The sequence below is a fragment of the Fringilla coelebs genome, assembly GCF_963513975.1.
Source record: "Fringilla coelebs genome assembly, chromosome: 7".
Taxonomy (NCBI): Eukaryota; Metazoa; Chordata; class Aves; order Passeriformes; family Fringillidae; genus Fringilla; species Fringilla coelebs.
Genome location: NC_140035.1, coordinates 36037570 through 36059595, shown reverse-complemented (window position 1 = coordinate 36059595; position 22026 = coordinate 36037570). Strand labels below are relative to the sequence as shown.

The following is a 22026-nucleotide window of genomic DNA, read 5'->3' as shown; positions in this document are numbered from 1 at the left end:
AGAGTCCATTCTACTCCTGTCTCTGGCTTCTTTTTTCCAGTGTGATCCTTGACAAGTTGTTCAGCTGGCTGTGGAAATTGGTAGTTTCTAGATGCAAAATGTTTTACTTTCTGTCTAGTTTGGGGGATTCTGTGCTTTATCTACTTATTTATTTATTTATTTATTTATTTATTTATTTATTTATTGTTTTTACAGCAGCTGAAAGAAAAGGGTTCTGCAGCAACTCATTGTGTTTGGAGCGGGGTGGGGGGGGGGGTGGGGGGGAAATTATTTTCCTAATTGTTGCTACAAGAGGAGGAAAAACGAAAAACTGGAGACTTTGACAATGCTTGCCTGACTGTTTTGGCTCTTTGTTGATGGAAAGGAGAGGAGCTGATCGCTTCACACTCCTACTGGGAAGGATCAGAGGGGTTTTAGCACTGCAATAATTAAAGCTGAGGAAAAACTCAGAGGAAAATGGCAGAGCACAGTACCTGCTGCAGGACTGGGATGGATGAACTGGGTTGGGATTCCCAGTGAGGCACTGGGCAGGTGAAGTCAGGCCCATATGCTATTCATCAGTCACTCTGCATGGAAAACCAGGAATGCTGTAGATGCCAGAAAAATGTGTTATGATTTAAAATCAGATGCACCAGCTCTAACACACTGTATCATCTCAGATGTTTTGTCTCCGTTTCCTCTAATGTTTTGTTACTAGTATCATCTTTCACTTCCCAGTTTAGGCAAAGTCCTTTATTTCAGGAAACTATAATGACCTGCCTTCCTGCCCTGCTGCTGATTATCCCAGCTGGAATGTGAAATCCTTTAGCATGGCTTTAGGTAAGCCAGGAATTGTTAGCTGCCATGGCTGGTTCGCTGCTGTTCTGTGTGACAGGAGAGGTAGAGAGGTGACAGGAGGTGGGGTAGGGATGCACAGCTTCAGATGATAAAGCAGAACCACAGGACATCACACAGGTGCTCCTCTGTCTGATGTCAAGTGGTTGGAACCATTCCCTGACAACAAGCCTGGCCATTTTTCACTTTGCTGTAGAATAGGTGAGTGGAAAATACTTCTTCCCTGACAAGAATGAAAGATGGCTTCAAGCAGAGCACAGCTTTCTGTGCTTGAGGAGAGGGATGGTTTGCCTCTGGTTTGTGCCTTGGAGGAATCTGGATAGCTTTCCATGGGGACAATAAACGGCACCTCCTTCCCCTCTTCCGCTCCAGCTGAGGGAGTTTTAACTGTGATGTGGTTTCCCAAAAGCTCTTCCAAAAGCATGTTCATATGGCATTTTACAGAACACTATGACTAATTAGTGCAAGCACTTGGTCTTTTGCAAACAATTGGTTGTTTTTAGGCCATGTGTTGTGGCTGTGTTTTACCCCACTCCAAAACAACTGGCGTTTCAGAAAATCTGGAGGGCCTGATTGGAAAATGTGGCTCAGCTTAATGCTGCAACATTTGGGATGGGAGTGGATGAGGCCACACAGCATGGAGCAGGAAAAACACAGGGAAACTTGTATCAAGGCCATGTGATTCCTCACTCCCGTGTCTCCAGGCTGTCAGTGGGGTGAGGACACCGGCACCACGGCAGCAGGAATGCTTTGATATATTAATCCCAAAGTGATGCAGGGTTAGTTCCTCAGCTGCTCCAGCTGATGTAATGCATTGTTTGCACTGAAGCCAGCCCGATTTCGTCTGGCTGAAGGATTTACTAGTTCAGACTATGTTTTTGGACAGATGTACAGGCTGTATTCCCAAATTAAATATGTCCATTGATCTCTCGCCTTCATTCCACATGGAGTGCAGGCAGAGGGGATGCAAGGCATCCCACAGCCTGGAATAGGTTTTAGGCCCACAGCACTTAAGGTAGGGAGCAAGAAGTGTTTTTAGACTAGGTGGAAGAGACTAGGATGTCTTTTCTTCTGAAAATAGCTCGGGGTTCTCTTAAAATGTAGCCTTCTTCACATATCAAGAGGGGAAGCCACAGGAGAAGCAGCCAAATTTGGAGCTCAGCAGCGCTGTGGCAGGCTGGGAATAGCAGATAGGAGCAGGGAGAGCAAACAACAGACCATGACCATCCGGCTTTGGGAAACAGCCTGGGATGGGTTTGGCTCCTCACAACCCCAGCTGCTGTGGAGCTGGCTTCACTTTGCTCTGCTGGAGCACTGAGCCATGGTGTGTCTGCTGCTAATTAGATTAGGTGCACAGAGGCTGCCTTGAGCAGGTTCCCATTTTTGCCTGAGATGGGCTGCTCTTAGTGAGCTCAGTCATGGATCACTGCAGGTGAGCTCCTTGCCTGGCACAGTCACACAGAGCCTGCACATGTTGGTCTGGGTGAAGGCTGGCTGGTGCCCTCCAAGCAGGAGCATGGATGGGACAAGAAGAACCTCTCTGGGGTGACTGAGTGTCAGCTGGGATGGACACCCATGTCCCAGATTTCCTGGCAGGGTGAAAAGCCTGCAGTGTTTGGCCCAGTGCTTGCTAAGGCAGACAGACTTGACATACCTACTCACAACCTCTTCTGGGGTGCATGTTCAGAAATTTGGTAAGAAATCTCTGGTATCCAGACTAAAATGATATATGGTCTGTTTAGCTGTATGGTTTTGTGCTGCCTTGGCTTTAAGCTTTACATAGCATAATCTCCATCACACTTATCTCCAAAGGACTTCACAGAAGAGAGATGCACTTTGAACAGACAGGCCAACCCCTTCTCATCTCAGTATAGTCCTCCTGCTGCTTATCCTAGGAGCTGCTCTCTCCACAAGTATTCAAGTTTGATTTATTTTTAATATGGAAAAGCAGACTTGCAGGCACCATTTTAGGTAAGGTCTTGCAGATGGTTGTGCAATGACCCTTTCTTGAAGGGCCCTCAGTGTTAAATGCAATGTTTCAGTGTTTCTGTTGTGATGGTGGCATGCAACCAACCCTTGGCCAGTTTGTGACCCCAGAACTTCTTCCTTTTTCCTTATTAACAGTTGGTGAGATCATGAGTTTAGCCTTTGGCAGGGTCTGCTTGATTTCACTCCACTTGTTTCTCAAGTCCTTAACCTCTTGTATGACTTTACCCTCCTTTTTTGGTGACACTGTAACACTGTGTCACCAGCTTATTTCATTAGCACTGTCCTACTTGTGCTGGGGTGCAGATGAAAATACTGAATGAAATCAGCCCTGAGGTTAACCTTTGGAAAACTCCCTCCAAGGGAAGATTCTAAAAGCAATCCAATGCTGAGACCTCAAGCTCCCCGAAGAGGCATCCTGAGTGACCTGTGAAAAATTCACAAATGGAAATCTATCTCTCATGGCATGCCAAGGTGATTAGAGGAGGCCAATAACTCATTAAGGGGTTTTGGCAAGATGAAGCCAACCAAAAATCTTTCTTCAGAAACAACCCACATCACATTGCTGTTGCTAAAAGCGATCAAGGGCTGCTGCTGTTGTGGGATTTTTTTTCTCCAGTCCTCCTAAAGCTTGGCTTGGAAGCCCCACAGTATTGTCCTTGGCCAACCCAAGCCCATGGATCTCTTTTTTGGACCAGCTGGGAAGACTCTAATCAGTTCTGGCTTTGCTGTGTGACTACAAACTCCAGGCTAGACATGACAAAGCTAAGCAAGGCTCCCCAAGAGCCCGGGCTCTGCTGATGCAAATAATGACCTTACTGACTTGAAGAGACAGAATAACAGTAAGGAATTTCATCCAGGCAAAATACACATGGACACCACCAGTCTCCCAAGCCCTGTCTTGACACTGCTCAGAAGTGGCAACACACCTGAAAGCTTTTCCCAGGAGATCTGATTTGCTGGAGAGGATCACCTTGGTTCCACCAGTGTTCTGTTCATTTTTATGCAGAATTTCATATTTGTCTGTTATGTAATTTTTTTTCCATTAATAAATCTTCAGACCCTGCTGGATACCGCTGCTGTTATGTTTGCAAAATATTTCAATGTTAATGGAGCCCTGTTCATCTCATGTATCCTGACAATCTCAAATATTGGCCTCCTCAGTGTGGATTTTCCAAGGTCTTTAAAGCATTCCACTCTCCTTGGACTAATGGACATCTTGTTAAGGCTGCCAGTCTTCATTTCTGGTTTGGCAGATGCCGTGACCTTACAGTGGAGTGGAGAGGTGCCCTTGTGTTTGCTTATAACACCCTCGCTCAGCCACTGGATTCCCCTGTCCCAGGGCTTGCCTCTAATAGAAATGTAATCACATTTTCCTTCACAGGACATGAAAACATCTATTTTATTATGTAAAAGAGGTTCATCAAGTACCCCACCACCAGTCTGAACAGCTGATTGCTTGTTCTGATTCTCAGCAGGGGGGTTTTACAAGAGGGTTTGGTTTAAGAGCGGCACAGAGAGAAAATTGTATCTTTTAGGGTGTGCTCTGCACAAAGCAGCCTCCTAGCACACAGGATACTGGAGAATGAAGGGTTTATTATGCACTTATAACAGAGCCCTTTAAGACTGGCATGGGATACTCAGTGTTGTCCGACTATCATTCATCACAGTCATGACTTTCAGACAAAACCAGCCTCGCCCTTGTGTTGCTTGTTAAAATAAGGAATGTATGCTCAGTGTTTCATTTTCACTCACTGCGCTCCACAGCGCAGCCAAAACCAACGCGGTTTGAACGATTATTTCAAATTTATCTGGGCAAATTATCTATGTATAGTATTTTTATAACGAGATGGCTTATTTTGTCTATATTCAAAGAAAAAAAATTACTGTGCGTGTCTGGAATGCAGGGAAAGAGGATTTCTTACACTGCAGATTGCATTCAGTGAGTGATTTGAAATCTGACTGCAGTCACCCACCAGCATGTTCTCTTCCAATTTCTCTGCTTTACTCTTTGAATTCTTCCTTCCCTCCTCCACCTTTCTTTCCCCTTTCCCCTGCATTTCCTTTCTCTATTTCTTCCTTTCTTCTCCCCCTTTCCTATCTTTCCCCTGCATTTCTTTTTTTCTCTTTCTTCCCTCTCCCTTTCTCCCACCCCTTTTTTTCCTCCTTCCCCTGTATTTCTCTTCCTTTCTCTTCCCCCTTTGCCCCCCAGACTTCTATTTCCCCTCTATTTCTTCCTCCCCTTCCCTTCTGCCTTTCCTTTGTCCCCTCAAGAGTCGGTTTTTGGACAAAAAAACCTGCCTATCCCAAGGCTCTGCAAGGCCTTCAGCCAGGCAGGCAAACCACACTGATGCAAATCCTCCTGCACCCCTGAACGGGGAAATTCCTTGCATGGATACCGTGATGCAGCTGCACAGGTGGCCGAAATCCCTGGGTAACAGGGACCTAAAAATAAGGCACTGCCCCGCCTCTCTAGCCAGAATTCCTCAAAGGGCAGGGGCAAATGCAAGGATAAGGGCTCAGGGAATGAGTTATGCAGAGCCTGAAAGGGTGGTGGTAGTGCTAAGCCAGGGCTTGGGGAGATGGAAAAGGGAAGCCTGAGGGATATCTAGGAAAACCAGACCCAGCAAAGCTTTGCCTCCAGCGTGAGAGCTCAGTTTAAAGCCCCTATGCTGTCTTGCAAAGCAGGTCCCATTTAATCCCCTTGTGCGGGGTCAGAGTAAACCTGACACCAAATCTGAGGGTGTGACGCACGTTCTGCTGCCCAAGCAAGGTGGGGGACTCATCCATCTGCTTCTGCTGACAAAATAATCATTTGATTCTTGCACAGATAAACAGTCCGAGGTGCCAGAGCAGCATCGATGCAGTATCACTACCCAGTCAGGCTGAGGATGACTCAGATCTCAGGTGTTGTACATAAAAACGGCCAATAAATATTGAGCGGTCAGGTGTTGCCATTTACTTCAATCAAGTTTAAATTGATGGTAAAATTAAATCATAAAGATTAAAATCAGCTTTCTGGTCAGAAGGGAGTAGGTGGGTTTTGTAGCCCTTTTTGTGGTCCTTTAACTCTGGCTGTGTAATAATGTGAGCTTGAGCCACTTTAATTCATATTTAGGGAATTAGCGTGAAAATTGAGGTGTAAGGGCTGTGACAGGAATCCCAGAAAACACATGTTCCTTGTCAGTGTGAGTTAATGAAGCACTCATGTACTTGGAACTAAAATTAATGATGTCCATTTACACTTAATAGGAAAATTCATTGCTGAAGAGACCTCACAGGACTATGAAGATGTCTAAGGTGTCAGGGCACAAAGAGTCTTGTTTCTGTCCTGCTCCCCCTCTGTCTGGGGCAGAGGAACCTCCCAGCTTTACAACAGGCAAGGTTTTGATGCCCATTTCCATGATTTCTGGTAAATTTACTGTGTCCAGTTCTAAGCTCCTCAGGACAAGAGGGGCAGAGCTCCTGGAGGGGCTCCAGCAGAGGCTGCAGAGGTGATGAAGGGATGGAGCATCTCTGAGGAGGAAAGGCTGAGGGAGCTGGGGCTCCTCAAGAGCAGGCACAGCTGAGAGGGGACCTCTGTAAGGTGTATAAATATCCAAAGGGTGGATATTTATATATCTGGGTATTCCAGAGCATGGACCAGGCTCTGCTCCTCCACGGGGCCCAGCAATGGGACACGAGGAACAGGCAGATGCTGATGCCCAGGAGTTCCACTGAGCAGGAGGCAGACATCCTTCCCTGGGCAGTGACTGAGCAGGGAACAGAGTGTCCAGGGAGGCTGTGGAGCCTCCCTCACTGGGGATATTCCAGAGCCATCCAGACACAATCCTGTGCCCTGTGCTCTGGGATGACCCTGCTGGAGCAGGGAGGCTGGACCAGATGATCCTTTGTGGTCCCTTCCAACCTGACCCATTCTGGGATTCTGTAATTTCCTACAGCTTGGCAGGGAGCCCAGGCACCCCAGCGGCAAGGGGGTTGGTCCACAGTGGGGCTGGGGGAGCAGGAAAGGGACCCCACATATCCCGATTTTGGGTGGTGAGGAGAGTGAGCAGGGACCATCCCACAAACACACACACACATCGATTTTGGATGGCGAGGACAGCGAGCAGGGTCCCTCAAACAACCACCACCACCCCTGGAAATTTCAGGTGGTGAGAGCAGAGACCCCCGAACACACCCTGATTTTGGGTGGTGATGGGAGCGAGGAAGAATCCCACGCACACCCCGATTCCGGGTGTGAGGGCAGCGAGCAAGGTCCCACACAGCCCCCGATTTTGGGTGGTGATGGCAGCGAGCACGGACCCACACACGATCCCGGGCGGCGAGGGCAGAGGACAGGGAGCCCCAAACACAGCCCGATTTCGGCGTGAGGGCGGCAGATAGGGAGCTCCAAACACAGCCCGATTTCGGTGCCAGGGCGGCAGATAGGGAGCCCCAGACACAGCCCGATTTCGGCGTGAGGGCGGCAGATGTGGAGCCCCAAACACAGCCCGATTTCGGCGTAAGGACAGCGAGCAGAGAGCCCCAGACACAGCCCGATTTCGGTGCCAGGGCGGCAGATGGGGAGCCCCAAAGACACCCCGAGTTCGGTGTGAGGGCGGCAGATGGGGAGCCCCAGACACAGCCCGATTTCAGCGTGAGGGCGGCAGATGGGGAGCCCCAAACACAGCCCGATTTCGGCGTGAGGGCGACAGATGGGGAGCCCCAAACACAGCCCGGTTTCGGCGTGAGGGCGGCAGATAGGGAGCCCCAAACACAGCCCGACTTCGGCGTGAGGGCGGCAGACAGGGACCCCTAAACACAGCAGGATTTCAGGGCGAGAGAAGCGACCGGGCACCCCCGGCCCGGTCTCGGGCGGGCGTGAGGCAGCCCGTCCCCTCAGGGCGGGGGGCGGCGGCGCATGCGCGGGCCGGGGGGCGGTGACGGCCGCGCCGGCAGAGGCGGCGGAGGGAGCGGGAGGGTCGCTCGGGGCCGGCGGGCAGCGGCTCCGGGTTCGGCTGCGCTCCGGACCGGGCCGGACCGGGCCGGTCGGGACAGCCCCGCCATGGGCACGCCGGGCGCCGGACGCAAGAGGCTGCCGAACCGGGAGCGCCTGACGGCGGAGGACGATGCGCTCAACCAGATCGCCCGCGAGGTGAGCGGCGGGAGGCGGCATCCCCCCTTCTCCCTTCTCCATCCTCCTCCCCTCGCCTTCCCCCACGGGCTCCCCCGAGCGCCGCGCAGGCGCCCCCGGCCACCGGCACCGCGGCGGCTCAAGGGCGAGGTGGAAGCCCTGCTTCACCCCCGCCTGTGCCGCCGTGCCCGGGCTCCGCTCCCGCGGTCCCTGAGGGAAGGGCGAGCGGTGCCGGAGCCGCCCCGCACCAGCCCCGCCGCAAGGGATGTCCATCGCCGGCCGCTGCTGCTGGGAACCGCTGGGATTGGTGTTAAGCGCTGAGAATAGGCCGCTCGGGTGTGTTACGGATAGGTGTATATCATAGAATGGCAGCGTGGTTTGGGTTGGAAGGGATCCCATAGATCATCTCCTTCCAGGCGCCCTGCCGTGAAACGCCTTCCACTGGACCAGGTTGCTCTGAGCCCCATCCAAGCTGGCCTGGAAGATTTCCAGGGATGGGGGTGAAAAATGAAAGCCAGAATACTGCAAGGTGATGCTGGGTGTGGGCATAAGTGACCCCTCTCACTTGGAAACTGGTTTTTATGTTGCTGCCCACCAGATGCTGCATTGTGCTCAATGTGACTTTAACCTTCTAAACCAGCTGATTGCTGATGTGTCCTCCCTCCTTATTCTTCTTATGTGCACTTAAATTGGTTCAGTGGTAACCAAGATAATGTGAATTTGTTTTTTACGTTTCCTAAATCTGACAAAGCCTGTTCTCCATCCTTGCTGTAGCCATCCTCCAATGGGGGAAAGGGGGATAAGCAGCCCTGAGGTTCTTCTCCAGTAGGAAACCTACAAGAAAGATGGAAAAGGACAGTTTACATGAGCATGTAGGGAGAGGACCGAGGGAATGGATTCAGACTGAAAAAGACCAGGGTTAGATGGGATATTAGAGAGAAATTCTTCCCTGTGAGGGTGGAGAGGCCCTGGCAGAGGTTGCCCCAAGAAGCTGTGGCTGCCTTATCCCTGGAAGTGTCCAAGGTCGGGTTGGATGGAGCTCTGGGGAACCTGGTCTGGTGGAAGGTGTCCCTGCCCATGGCATGGGGTTGATTTGAGGTCCCTTCCAGCCCAAACCATTCTGTGATTCCATGTCTGAACTGCTCCAATGCTGCTGCTGATGGTGAGCATCCTCTTCTCCTAGCATGGGTTGTGTGTGTCAGCCCACCTGGTGTTGGTGTGACCCCTGGATGGGTTACAAGATAAATTGCTCTTCTGGAGTTTTAGTCTGTCTTGGTTTCCTTTCCTGATTCAGAGCTGCAGGAGGATCGTGCTGCAGGTGAATGCTAATGTATGGCTTATTTCTGGTGGCACCGGTAGGTTGAGTTAGCTGTGACATTGTGCTCCTCCTTACCACCAGTTGTTGTGCACCATTTTCTGGTGGTTTGTAGCATCTTTGGAGTGCATCCAGCAGAGTTTTGTGTGAGTGATTCACATAGTGTGTTCTCTGAAGGCAGATTTTTGTGGCAGGGTGATGAGAAGGTTCCCAAGGATGGAGTTTGAGGTAGGAGGACAAGAATGTCTCATGTCCTGGACGTGAGATAGCAAGTAAGAGTGATTGTGCTGTCTGTTAGAGTCATGATAATATCCTAAGAATTGTTTTGGGATGAGGGTTTGAATTCCATGGATGGGTCCTGGCTGGGCTGTCATTTGATCAAGGAAGGCATCAGTCTCTAACAAGGAACCCAGCTGCTCTTTTCTGTTGCACGTTTATCTCCCACTTTCTCTTTTCTTTATCTTAGATCTGCTTTTCACTGCATTGTGTAATGGTTTGAGGACTCAAATATTGTTTTGGTTTTTTTTTTTCCCTTCTTTCTCCTGGGGTTTGTTTAAAGGACAACTCCATTTGCTCAAAAAGCCCAACACAAGCATGTCTTTTATCTTTTCCCTTGAGTGCTAAAACTGTGAACTGCCAAGTTCAAGGTTCAGCATTTTCCCATATTATTTTATCTATTTGCATTACCCAGTCTCAGAGCACTTTAATTGTTTTGTTGTTTAACTGCCTGTTCTCCACACAAAGGATCCCAGATGAATCCTTCTGTATCATCCAGAATATGTCAACTAAACCTTTTGTCTGTCCTTAGCAAGGATGTTGAGAGCCTCCATGTTAAGAAGGTGGGAGGGTTCCTGATATTTTGGCTCTTCCAGCCTTCCTCACAGGTGCTTAGACAAAGCTGGCACACGGACACATTGCTTTTGCACATAGATTTTTCATCCTCTCTTGGCTTTGGTCCTTTGTTATCCAGAAGCCAGAGGTGATGGCGAGTTATTTGCAGATCCTAGAGTCTCATTTTCCCTATGTCCATACGGGATAGCCCAGGAGAGCATCCAAGCCAGACTGACTTACAGAGCTACCTTTTATTTTGTGGTTATTTTGGCAAACCCACCATTCTCACTCTACTATGTGCTCCTATAAGAAGACAGCAAGACTTGCAGGGACTTTGTGAAACTCCTGCCATTTGAATATAAAATTTGTGTGGATTTGCAGGTGGGATATCTTGCTCTGTGTCTCGCACAGCCCAGGAGAGAGCCTGGCATGGTGAAGAGGGCAGCGAGAGTGAGCGTGAGGGGAAGTAACTGAGCAAGAGGAAGGAAATTGTGAGAGTGAAGCATCTTGTAGTGACAAGGGTTTAGTAGCAGTATTAGTCATGTTAATCAGTAGTAGTTTTAATGTTTGAGGCAGTTTCTGAAGTAGTTTATCACCTTGTCTAGAGCTGTTCAGAGCAGAGGTAGAAGGTGCAGATCCCTTCCATCAGGAAAGGGTAGTGCTGTATCACCAGACCCACCTGCAGTGTTTGACAGGCATGGTAATTAAGTGGATGGCAAATATGTAAATATAATTAACACGAAACACGGTGTTCTGAGTTTCTAACAGACTCACAGGCTGTCACTCACAGGATTTGCTGTTCACACACCTGGCTTGTGCTGCTGAGCTTGTTTTTTCCCGGGCGGCAGCGCAGCCGATCAATGATCGGCTTCTCCGCTTTCAGGCTGGCCTCCACACCAGCAGATTATTCCGTGTTTAGGCCAATGGAAACTTTTGGGCTCCTTCATTGCCCTCGGTGAGCACAGGCCAGCAGTGTTTGCAGAATCTAGCACTCTGATACTGCTCAAGGTCTGTGCCAGCAGAGCCAGCGGGAGCCGCGTGCTGCGCGCTCATCTGTCCGGATGGAGCGTGTGTGACTCGGGAAGGCACAGTCCTGCCTGGCTGAACCTTCTAGGAGCTGCCTTCCTGCTTGGATTAGATGGCTTTGATGTGATTACTTGAGACATTGTTTCTTAAAGGAATATTTTTTTTTGCTAACTTCCACTCAGCTAGCCGCAGTAAATATTGTTCCGTGGGCAGGAGTTTTGCAAATCCAGCAAGGTGCTGTGTAAATTAGATATTTCACTTGCAGGCAGATAATATTAGTTACTGTTTTTTATTTTCTTGAATGAGGAAGGACAAGGTCAATTTCTTGTTTGTATTAGGAATGTAATTGACACCTTGTTTTGCCACAGTTTTGCAGGCAGATGTGTGTTACACTGCTCAGAAAAATGATCCTGCCTGTGTCCTCTCTCTGCTAGAAATCTTCATCCACCATTTTACAGAGCAGAGCTCCTTAGGTAATAATTAATTTGATATTAGTAATTCAAGCAGCATGATTTATTTTTTATTGTTAAAGAAAGTAATGTTGCAAGGGTTGTGCTTTCACTCTTTGTACGCTTTATGTCACTTTCAAGAAGTCACCTACATCTTTGTACATACACAATTATTACTTTGTTGAAAACTACACAATCCATTTATGGACCATGCATTTGATTATTTCACTGAAGTAATCAGTTTGGGCATTGACCTGTATTCTTAGTGATTCAAAAATTGGGATGTTACACAGAAAGTGTTGCTAATTAGAAAAAGCTCAAAATGCAAATGACACCAGCCAGCCAGGTGTAATGGTTACAGTAAGAAGGCACTAAGTAACTTCAACAGGCTAAATTGGAGCTTAGAGACTAGTGAAGAGATGCTACGATGGTTGAATGTGGAAACTGTTAAATTGAGGGGTTCATTTGGGGGAGAAAACTCTGTTTTATACAGCACTTTGGGTGACTTCCATAAATAGAGATGGAAACAATTTGGTACAAGTTGAAGCTAAAGCAAGCAGAGTGGCTATTTGTACATGGGAACACAAGCCACACAAACTTTATTGACCTGTTATGCAAAGCAGAGCATTTAAAGCAGTGTGTTCCCTAAGGATATACTCCCTTAGGATATATTCCCTATAAGATCAGGGTAGGGGTGGAACTTTTTTGAACAGTATTTGGCATTACAGATGTGTGAAGGCTTTTGTAAACTGGGTGGATGTTCCAAGAGAAGCCCTTAGAGACAGCCTGGCTTATGAAGCACCAATACTTGACTTATTTTCTTTATTGCATTACTTTCTGCCTTTAGGAGTGTTAATGGATGATCCAAACAAACGATCTGAGAAAAGCATGTCTGGCTTTTCTGTCCTAGAACAGAAAGTTACGAAAGCAAGGGATGCTCTTGGAGGCCTTGACTCAGCCTGGCTGACCTAAATATAGGAAAGGAGGAGGACTCTGTGGGTGAGGCTTGCCAGTAGGGCGTGGGGAATTGTGCCAGATTTGAGATGATTTTATGTGGCAAATATGCTCTTCATCAAACTCTCCTTTTCCCCTAATGCTTTGCATCCATATATCTAACAAATGGTGTTGGCATCACTTAAACAGTCTCTCTCCCCCAAAGTAAATGTGGAAGGAGCAATTTAAAGAAGTGAGATAAAATCTGAAGACCCATCTCATGCTGGTTAAATGGGTGACTGGAGCCTGTCTTACAGTCTGCCTCTCAACTTGAAATAATTAGTTGCCTTTTTTTGTGTCCGTGCCTGGCCTGAGTCCCCTTCAGCTGTTCCCTTGCTGTCTGAGGAAGCAGCTGTTTAGGAACTGTGATTCCTGTTCCAGTCAAGCAAGGGACTACTGGTAGGATTAACAGCATGGGAAGCCCAGCCTCTGTCCTTGTGAGCCCAGATGCTGAGCTTGGCTGCAGGATGTAACACTAATCATTACCTCATCTAAAAGGATGTTTTTCCAGGCCTGTTGCTGGATAAAGTTGGAGCTCAAATGTGCTTGCAAGGCTTTCAACACTGGGATCTTTTTTTTTTTTTTTCATCCTTTGCTTGCAAGGAGCATAATCCAGGTGGTATTTTGGGTTTGTGAAGCGAGGTATTTGTCCCTCCTGTCAAGTCAGCAGGTTGCCAAGAGCAGTGAATCTGTTTAGCTAGACTGGAGCACTCGTAGGCAATCCTTAAAATAGCAGCTCTGAAATATCAGCTGTTGTCTCGCTGGTGCTGAAATACTTTTTGGGGAGAAGCTGCCCACTGGAATGTGGGGTGTGGGGGGGAGGGGGTGAGGGAGCTGCAGTAAACCAAATTTTCCTTGAGAAAGGTGACTTTGAGGGTTTATATTGACCCCAAGAGAATGGGAGGTGCATGGTCACTTCAATACCAGAAGCAGAGAAAGCTCCCTCATAACTGGTGCTCTTGCACCTCTGAATCGACCAGTGACACGGCTGGCTTTGCATGGAGTAGAAAAATAGCTGATTTTGGGGCTTCAACACACTGTAAAGATGAGGGAAGTACTTAAGGGATTCTTGTCAGAAGACATTTGTAGCCTTTAACTCTCCTTTCCTTCACCTTTTTACTTATGGAACTAAGAAGAAGGCTGAAGAACTTTCCTGGCTAATGCTGGGAAAATAAGCTGGTCTGTGCACTGAAATGACAACATTACATAGGCAGAACTATATTTGAAAAGCATCCTTAAGGGCAGGCTTGGTGTAGAAGCAGTAGGTTGCAAGAAATGTAAGGCAGCTCACAAAGACCTGGCTGCAGAAGATTTAGGTGTTGAAATTAAAGCTTGCTGTGGCACAATAAATACTAAATAAAGCAGTACTTCAGTGGAAGGCATGTGATGGTTTTAGATAGGCAGGAAGAGCCCTGCAGTGCTTGCAAATGACTTCAGGTAGCTGAATTAATTTTCTGTTATAAGGATGTGGGAGTTCTGCTCATGCTGTTAAAAAGTCAAGGTTTTGAGGGTCTGCAGAGAGGGTACAGAGGTCTGGGAAAACACAGAAATGCCACTTTGACGCTGGCAGGAATGGACCAGAGCTCTGCCCACTGGGAGGGTTTGCAAATGCCCTCACCTAGACCTCAGCACCAAAGGCATTTCCGATTAGTAATGGCATGGTTTCTCCTGCTGCTTTTAAACAAACTTAGCTAAGTGGCATGAGGTGTGAAGGGCAAGGCTTGGAAGCATTTCCCTCTGAGCAGAGCTAGGAGCACTTTTCTGGCCCAACCAGCTGAGAATTTTGAGTGTTGAGAGAGGAGAAGACTCAAACAAACTTACTAATGCTGCCGTTTCCAAAACTGAGCGTTGCTTGTTTTGGGATGTGGATGTGTGCCTAAACCAAAAACTGGGCAGAAATGGGTGGGTCCCTGGCTAAAATGAAGCAGTGTCCTCCTGAGATGGATTTGATTTGCACTTGAGCATCCAGTCTGCAATTCTGTGCTCTGTTCTGCCATCCATCCCCTCAGTGCTTCATGTTTTCCTGGAAGTGGAGTTCTGATTCACTGTGTGCTACTTCAGGGTGTGGAATTCTGAAAGGAGAGATGTTTGTCTTCAAATAGTTGGAAAAGATGTTGGTTTTAATTTCAGACATAAATATGTGCAAGTTCTAACAAAGGTATTTATTTCTGGGTTGAGGAAGGATGGATGTTTTGGGGTTTGGATATACTTGAACATAAAGGGCACAGCTCTGGTCTAAAACTTCAAGTGACTTGTTCTGACTTGAAAGTTTCACTGAATACATTGAAATAACTTTTGTTAATTTAAGGACTTAAGATCCCATTTGATGCCAAGAAAAATGAGTGTCTGAGCTAATTGCTCATTAAAAATGTCTGACCTAGAAGTGGGAAGTTGATTGCTTTGGGGAGTGCTTTCAGTAGGAAATAGCCTGGGTGTGATAGGAGGAGGGGTGGATGTGCTCAGTGGCATCTGCTTTGTCCTTCTGTGTGCCGGTGAGCCAGCTTGGCATGGGCGGTGGGTTTATCCACCTAAACACTCGTGCAGCTTCTCAGAGTTGAGCTGGAGACAGGGAAAGTGATCTGAAAGTGCCAAATCCAAGCTGTGTTCCCATCTCAGATGTGGTGAGGAGTGAGGAAGCCTCTTCATTTCTTATTGCTTCTGGTTTATCACCTCTCTTTCCTCCTTCCTGCCCACTGCTTTTCTCTACAAGAGTGGAGATTCTTCTGTCATACAGCTTAACCCTCGCATTAGGCTTGCAAAAACACCGTGTGCCTTCTGCTTCTCCAACACTTTGAGCTCCTGTGCTCCTGGAGACAATATTCGGGTTTTATTTAGTGTTACATGTTGCTGTACTAGAAATCTGAGGCTTTGGTACACCGTAATTGCCAGGTGCACCACTGTGGCCATGTTAGGTAATCAGGTATGAGAGTGCTTGTTATCTTTGGCATGGGAAGAAATGCAAAGACAGTAGTTGGGTCTCAGGGCTGCAGTTTCCTTTCCTTTTAGCTGTTGGAAGGTTTATGTGAACGAGACTGGAATATTCAATTTGCATCCAAACTTCTGTCAAAGGAATAGCAAGATGGTATTTCCAACTGGCTTCCTCAAAAATAGAGCTGGGCTTTTCCTACATGATGTCATTACTTGCAGATTTTGGATGTAATTAGTGTCAGATTGATTTATCTCTCCCAGAGCGGCCGAGTTTACTGGAAGAGAGTTCCACAAAAGGAGTTTATTTGTGCGTAGCTGTTTGGGCAGTGGCTTGTGTGTTAATATTGCCTGCAGTGCAGTGGTGATGCCTCTGTCCCACTGATGATTCTCTGCAAGCCATTCCCCAGTCTAACAGATGCTCTGCTCATACAGGGAATGTAAAGGAGTAATATTTCTTCCCTCCTGGTTTTTGCTTGTGCGTATCTTGTGACCTTTCCCTTCGCCAGCATCTGATTTAAATTTAATATTCCTTTTTTTCCCTTTGCCCTCCTCTTTTGAGTACTTCCTACGTCCCAAAATAACCTTTCTCTAATCCCACTGAATACCATGTTTAGTTGAGTCTGTCTCTTGTGTCTGCCTTTGCCAGCCCTTTCCAGTAGGCAGAAATGGAATACAGGAGGATCTGGCACGCTAAAAGCTGGGTCAGGTTTTTAAACTCATTCCCTCAGGTCAGATGGATTTCAGGCATCCCCACTTGGGTCTTCTAATTATGGAGCATTTATCAGCTAACGTGCTGAGATGACAGGAGAGCAAGGAAAGGCTCTTGGTGTGCCTCACATGCAGAAAAATCCCTGGGCTCTGGTCTCCTATCGGACTCTTATAGCTTCACATTTTTTCCCTTTTAAAACACATGTTGCTTCAGAGTCAGATAGTTGAGATATGCCTGTTTTTATCAGTGCCAAAGTGCTGCAGTCTTCACACAAACCCATGAAATTGTATTTGCTTCTTCTGACTACAGAGGAAACAGCCTACTGCTTTGGGGTTTTGTTTTTTTAAATCTGTATTTACATTTTGTTTCTCTCTGATCGCAAACTTGAAGTTCTTTCAACAGGAAAATACTAGATACAACTTCATATACTCTTAGAAAACAAGTCAATTTTTTGATGGTCTACAACCCCTATTTTTTTGCTGTGCAACTGTGCATTTCCCATAAGCTGTTTTCCTGAAAATGTCCATTCTCCCAGATGAAAAAAATATGTGTGTTGGTCTTGGTTTGCTTCCTTTGCCGCATGTGCTGCTGGGCTTTAAGAGGATTTACACTGACAAATATGTTGAACCAACATCTGTTGAAAATGAAAGTGGGCTTTTGGGACATGTTTTGTGATACCCAAAGGTCACACTCCTCCATTGTCTCTTGCATATGAAATTGAAATCTGCCCCGATGTGAAATGAGTGTGTTGGATGGAACAGTGATGTGACCTAACCTTTACATGAACTGTGGAGGAATCCAGGGGCTCTGGGAAATACTGTGGATGCAAGAGATAATGTTGGTGTATGTAGAGAATGTCCCTGTTTTATTTATAGAGGGTTACACTGTGTTTTTAGGAATATTTGGGCATTCTTGTTTAATTACCCTGGGGGGGTAGGAAAAAAATCATTATTTGGTGAACTGGAGCAAGTGAAGAAAGGTTCTCTCTGTATGTGCTTTTGTGTCACTGATGGGATAAGCACATCCTGTCAAACTGAGCAATAATTTTCAGTCAAGAGGTAACCCAGAACTTTCTGTATAGCCAACCTACAAATTTAGCATTAGAAAATAAAGATCAGTTGGTTTGCAGGGCTGTTACAAAAACCTAGCCTCATTTTTGTTTAGAGGATACCGAACCTGTTAGAACAGAAACAAGCTTTTTAGAGATCTGAATTATCCAGAGGTGCTTCTCTGGGGTCTGCTGCCTGTGTTGCTGGCTGCACAAGGCTCCTCTGTCAGTCTTCCCACTATAAAATCAATACAGTGCACCCAAAAAAAAAATACTTTTGCTCTGTGAGTTACAGCAATCAGGTATAAACCCCTTAGGAATAACCTTTCTAAGATTTCCTTGCTGCACCTCAGGAACTGGTAGAAAACCTGAAGGGAATTGGGGTTTCATTGTAATTTCCTCTAATAGAATGTGATTCTCCAAGGGCTAAGCTTTTGCTGCCTATCCCATCTCTCAACACTTGTTGTTTCTTTGCCATTTTTCAAACACAGCTGCTCCTGACCTTAAACTTACAGGTCTGCACAATCTGAGTGTTAAATAGTTTGTGTGACTGAGGATACAATTTATAATTCTATCTGCTGGGTGGTAAAGGCTGCTAGGGAAAAATGGAGCAGGCAAGGGAAAGGAGCTGCCCAGGGGCGAGCTGCCTTGTGCTGCTGGTGCATTCCAGGTGGCATTCTGTGATTTCCAGAATTCCAGTAAAATCCCAGTAAAAACAGCTGTGGAGGCCGCTCTTGCTGTACCCCTAGACAAGGTGTGTGTAGCCCAGTAGCACATTTCAAACTGAATTAATTTGTTGGTGAGAGGGTTAGGACACAGATTCTCCAGGTAATCCATTACTGCTCAGCCCCAGTTTGGAGGCAGTAATCCCCTCCCACCCCCACACAAAAGCTGTCCAATCGTTTCTCAAACAATGCTGTTTTTTTAGCCCTAATCCCAGTTGAAGGGTGGTTCAGCGCCATCGCTGAACTCTGGGCAAGTCCTCTTGACATGTCCTGGCTCTCTCTTGGGGAATTCCTCTTCCCAGGAGGGAGAGGCTTGTGGAATGATAGCAGCATGACAGGGTAACTCCTGTCCACCAGCCAGGTAAGACCATCTCACAAATTTCTGAGCTGATTGCAGTAGTGAGATACAGAGGACAGTGTAGTTTTAATTTTCTTTTTAATTTTTTTTTTGACAGGTCTCTTAAATTCACACTTTTGCAGCAATTTTAAAAAACAACACCTTGTTCCCTGTGAAATATCCTCTGTGTGCTTTTTCTGCAAACTGAGTGTAGGACTTGGCTCCTCTCCTGGAGAGCCGTGGTTTCAGTGCTGTTGCTAAATGTTTGAAGTTTGATATTTGTGCTTGAAGGACAGAAAATCCAGTCCAGCGTGGTGTAGAGGAAGCTGTTATCCATCCTCTGCAGCATCCAGCTGTACTAACAAGAAAAGCCCAGCTTTTTAAGGTGGTTTTTCTGGATTTAGACACTTTCCCTTCTATCAGATTTGCTCAAGCAGGTAATGGCATTCCCTTGGTGGATGTTACAAATGGAGACTTTCAGCCTGTGTTTGAAGTGTTCTGCCTTTCCCTTGAGAATATGGACAGCCTGAGGGAGAGCTGTGGGCTGTTTCCTGTAGCAGAATATCTAAATTAACCAGAAGCGCAGTCTCTCTGCAGGAAGGTGGTACAGTTTGAAGAATTCCGTGTAATTCTTTCCCACCTGGATCTGTCCAAACACTTCTTACACAAAGAAGTGGTCCAGAGTTTAAAAGAAATGTATAGCAGTGAGGGGCATGAAACATCACAATTTTTACAATAATTCCCTTGTATATGATGATTTTTTTTTTTACAAGCGTTTCTCTCATATGGTAAATTCGAAGCATGGCTTGTTTTATATATAAAATAAAAACAGTCACCCCTGGTGACATCTCTTGTAGGGCCCCTCATGCAATATATTTTATATACTGTGCTTCTGCTCTTCTCCAGTGCTCATGATGACTCTGGGCCCTTCTTTTAGATTTCATATAAATCATTGCAGTTGGAGAGGGTGAAAAACCAGTGCCTTGCAGCTTGTAACCATTGCACAATATCCAACAAAACAGCACATTGTAAACATAATAAAATGGTCTATTAACAAATTGCTTTATTAACTCTAATCAGTCTAAAGAGCTAAATTTAATTAAATCTGCTTGTGGATGAGAGCATTCCACTCATGGAAGGGTGCACTAAAGGTCATCTCCTGTTTTGAATCTTAATGTTTTGAATCTTAATGCATGTGAAAGTTTGTTTTGTCTTTCATTTGCTTGAGGTCAGGCAGGGATGTGCCTTTAAGGATTAATTATTATTAATTATTTGAAGAGGTTTTGTCTCCCTGCCTTTTTGTGAGAGAAGTTAGAAATATACCTATAAGGCATGAGGAAAAACTTTGTCTATTAGATGTATGTAGTTGTAGGTATTTAACACTTTTTGAAATGAAAGTGCTGTGCAAAAGGAGCTTGAACCCTTTGTTCTGGTACTTGAATGTTTCTGTTTTGAACTCCCACTTATTAAAGAACTTAACTCTAAATATTAATTTGTTTTTTAAATATCTTGAATTTTAGGTCAGTCCTTTCCAGGGCAAAAGGCTCTTAAATGAGGAAAAAGGAGAGTATCTATTTTCAGATACATGGCTGGGAAAGGAAAATGCCACTGAGTGCAGATGAAACCTTTTTCACTACTGAAAAGTTGTCTTGGACTTATTTTTTTAAAGGGTGCTCAAACACTATTGAGTGTCCATATTTCTGAGTGGCTTCTACAGCATTATCCCTTGTTTTGACATTTTTATATTACATTTTGGAAGTGGGCTCTGGACATCTGCCTTGCCATGAGAGTGTTCCAACACACTGATTTTTCTCCTGCTGTCAATGAGCTGTGGGATTGAGGATCAAAACTGTTGCAATAAAAACTTAGCAGAGATAAAATAAAAATTATTTTGGCTGCTTAACAGTTTAAATAGTGCTGATAGCAACTGATAATGGGGGGTCTGTGTAACCTGGTTTGATTATGCAGTCTGATCACAGACTTTAAAAGAAATTCTGTGTGGCACCTGAGGTGAGGAGTGCTGAGCAGTCAGTGCTGCCCAAATGCTGAAGAGACATGTGCTGAAGCAGAGAACAGGAGTTCTGGGAACTGGACAGGTTAAAAATCCTTCAGCAGTCATTAGAAAAATTAATTTCACTTGTGATTTTTACATTAGACTTCAGGAAGTTCCACGAGCTGACACCATGGGCATGGCAGGAAATCCTGCCTGGCAGCCAAAAGTCTCATTGTCACCTTGTGAAGGCCTGCAGAGTTTTATACATTTGATCATTTGTTATGCCTGTGTTATACCTGTGTTGTGTCACTGCTGAAAACCTCAGGTGTTTTTATTTCTGTGTGCAGAGTTTTATAAATTTGGTCAAGGGTAGCTGTGTTATACCTGTGTTGTGTTATTGCTGAAAACCTTAAGTGATTTTATTCCTGTGTGGGATAAAACACACACTCTGTGAATAAATGCACAATGCTTTCTTGGTTGTATTTTTAATATTTAAACAAAGGGATGAGAAGGCAGAGGCCACCTGGGGGAAAGGTGAGATGTGGTAGGGAGCAGCTGGTAAGTTCTGATGGCAGCAGTGGTGCAGCTTTGTCACTCCTGCAGGGTTTTGTGTGCTCCTGGCCTCAAATCTTTGTTTCTACTTCCTTGAATGATGTTCTTTACAAAAGGCTTTGCTAACTTAAAGAAACTCAATAATGAAGTGCAAGTGCTAGGTGTGATGGCTTTTTTTTCAGACTCTGTGCACTCCTGCTCCTTGAGAATTATGGGGTGCTTTGAAAATAACTCTAAAGGGGGATTTTTTTTTTCCCCCCTCATCCAGGAGAGCTTGGATTTGGCGTCAGGCAGGCTGTATAATTCAGACATACTGTGCACCAGACAGGCAGTTATATATAGAAGCTACACACTTCTAGTACTCTCTTTAATGTGCTAAGCTTGACAGAATTCCATCTGAGATGCACTAAAGTGGTTGCTCTGGCTGGATTTGCTAGCTGATGGAGACTGGGGGAAAGAGGGAAAGTGTGCCCTGGTAAATAAGGGAAATGCAGATAATTGACATTGTACATTGAATTGTTTCCTTCAAAATATTATATATGCTTTCAAAAGGGGTAATAAAGTAGTTATGTGATTTATTGAGTTATTTATTTATTGTCACACTCCTCACTTGTGCAACAGGAAAGCAGACATGGGATGCAGTGAGATGAAACATTCATCCCAATGCTGTCAAACCAGGACAATTATATAAATGGATTTAATTTCCAATTCTGTAGTGTTTCAGGGGATTCTTTGTGAAGTGTGACCTGATTGTGCAGGGAACACCTTGGGAAGTACAGAAATGAGATTTTTTTTTACTTAACATAATGGGCCTAGTTGATAATCTTCTATGCTTAGTTATTTATTTGATATAGCTTTTCTTGCACAATAGTTTTAAAACCAGTCCTATTTTTATAGTACATGAAAATAGTTAGGCAGGGTGGGAGTCAGCAATAAATATTTTTATTCCCTAAAGTGGTGGCTCTTGGCCAATTTCTGTGCTCTTACTTATCAGCTGCTGGTCTTAATTCTGCTGAATTAAAACTTTTTTTTTTATCTCTGAGAAGCAGGAGTAATTATTTATGCATGATTCCTGCTCCTGAGTGTTGTTTCATTAATGAGATGCTGTGATTCCACAGTTCTTGAAAGGTGCTCATTCAGGGGCCTGGCTGTGGCACTGCCCTGTGTGACACCGTGCAGCTCAA

General features: G+C 45.7%; 1 protein-coding gene across 10 annotated transcripts in view; it reads left to right on the top strand.

The window, feature by feature from the left end:
- The first annotated feature begins 7758 nt into the window (after positions 1-7758).
- Positions 7759-22026, top strand: part of LRRFIP1 (LRR binding FLII interacting protein 1) — a 104068-nt gene continuing 89800 nt past the window's right edge. For all 10 annotated transcript variants that reach the window (XM_084209710.1, XM_084209708.1, XM_084209709.1 and 7 more), the window contains exon 1: positions 7759-7957. In XM_084209710.1, coding sequence (XP_084065836.1) covers positions 7868-7957 — 90 coding nt within the window. In that variant the 5' untranslated portion in view covers positions 7759-7867. The remainder of the gene's footprint in view (positions 7958-22026) is intronic.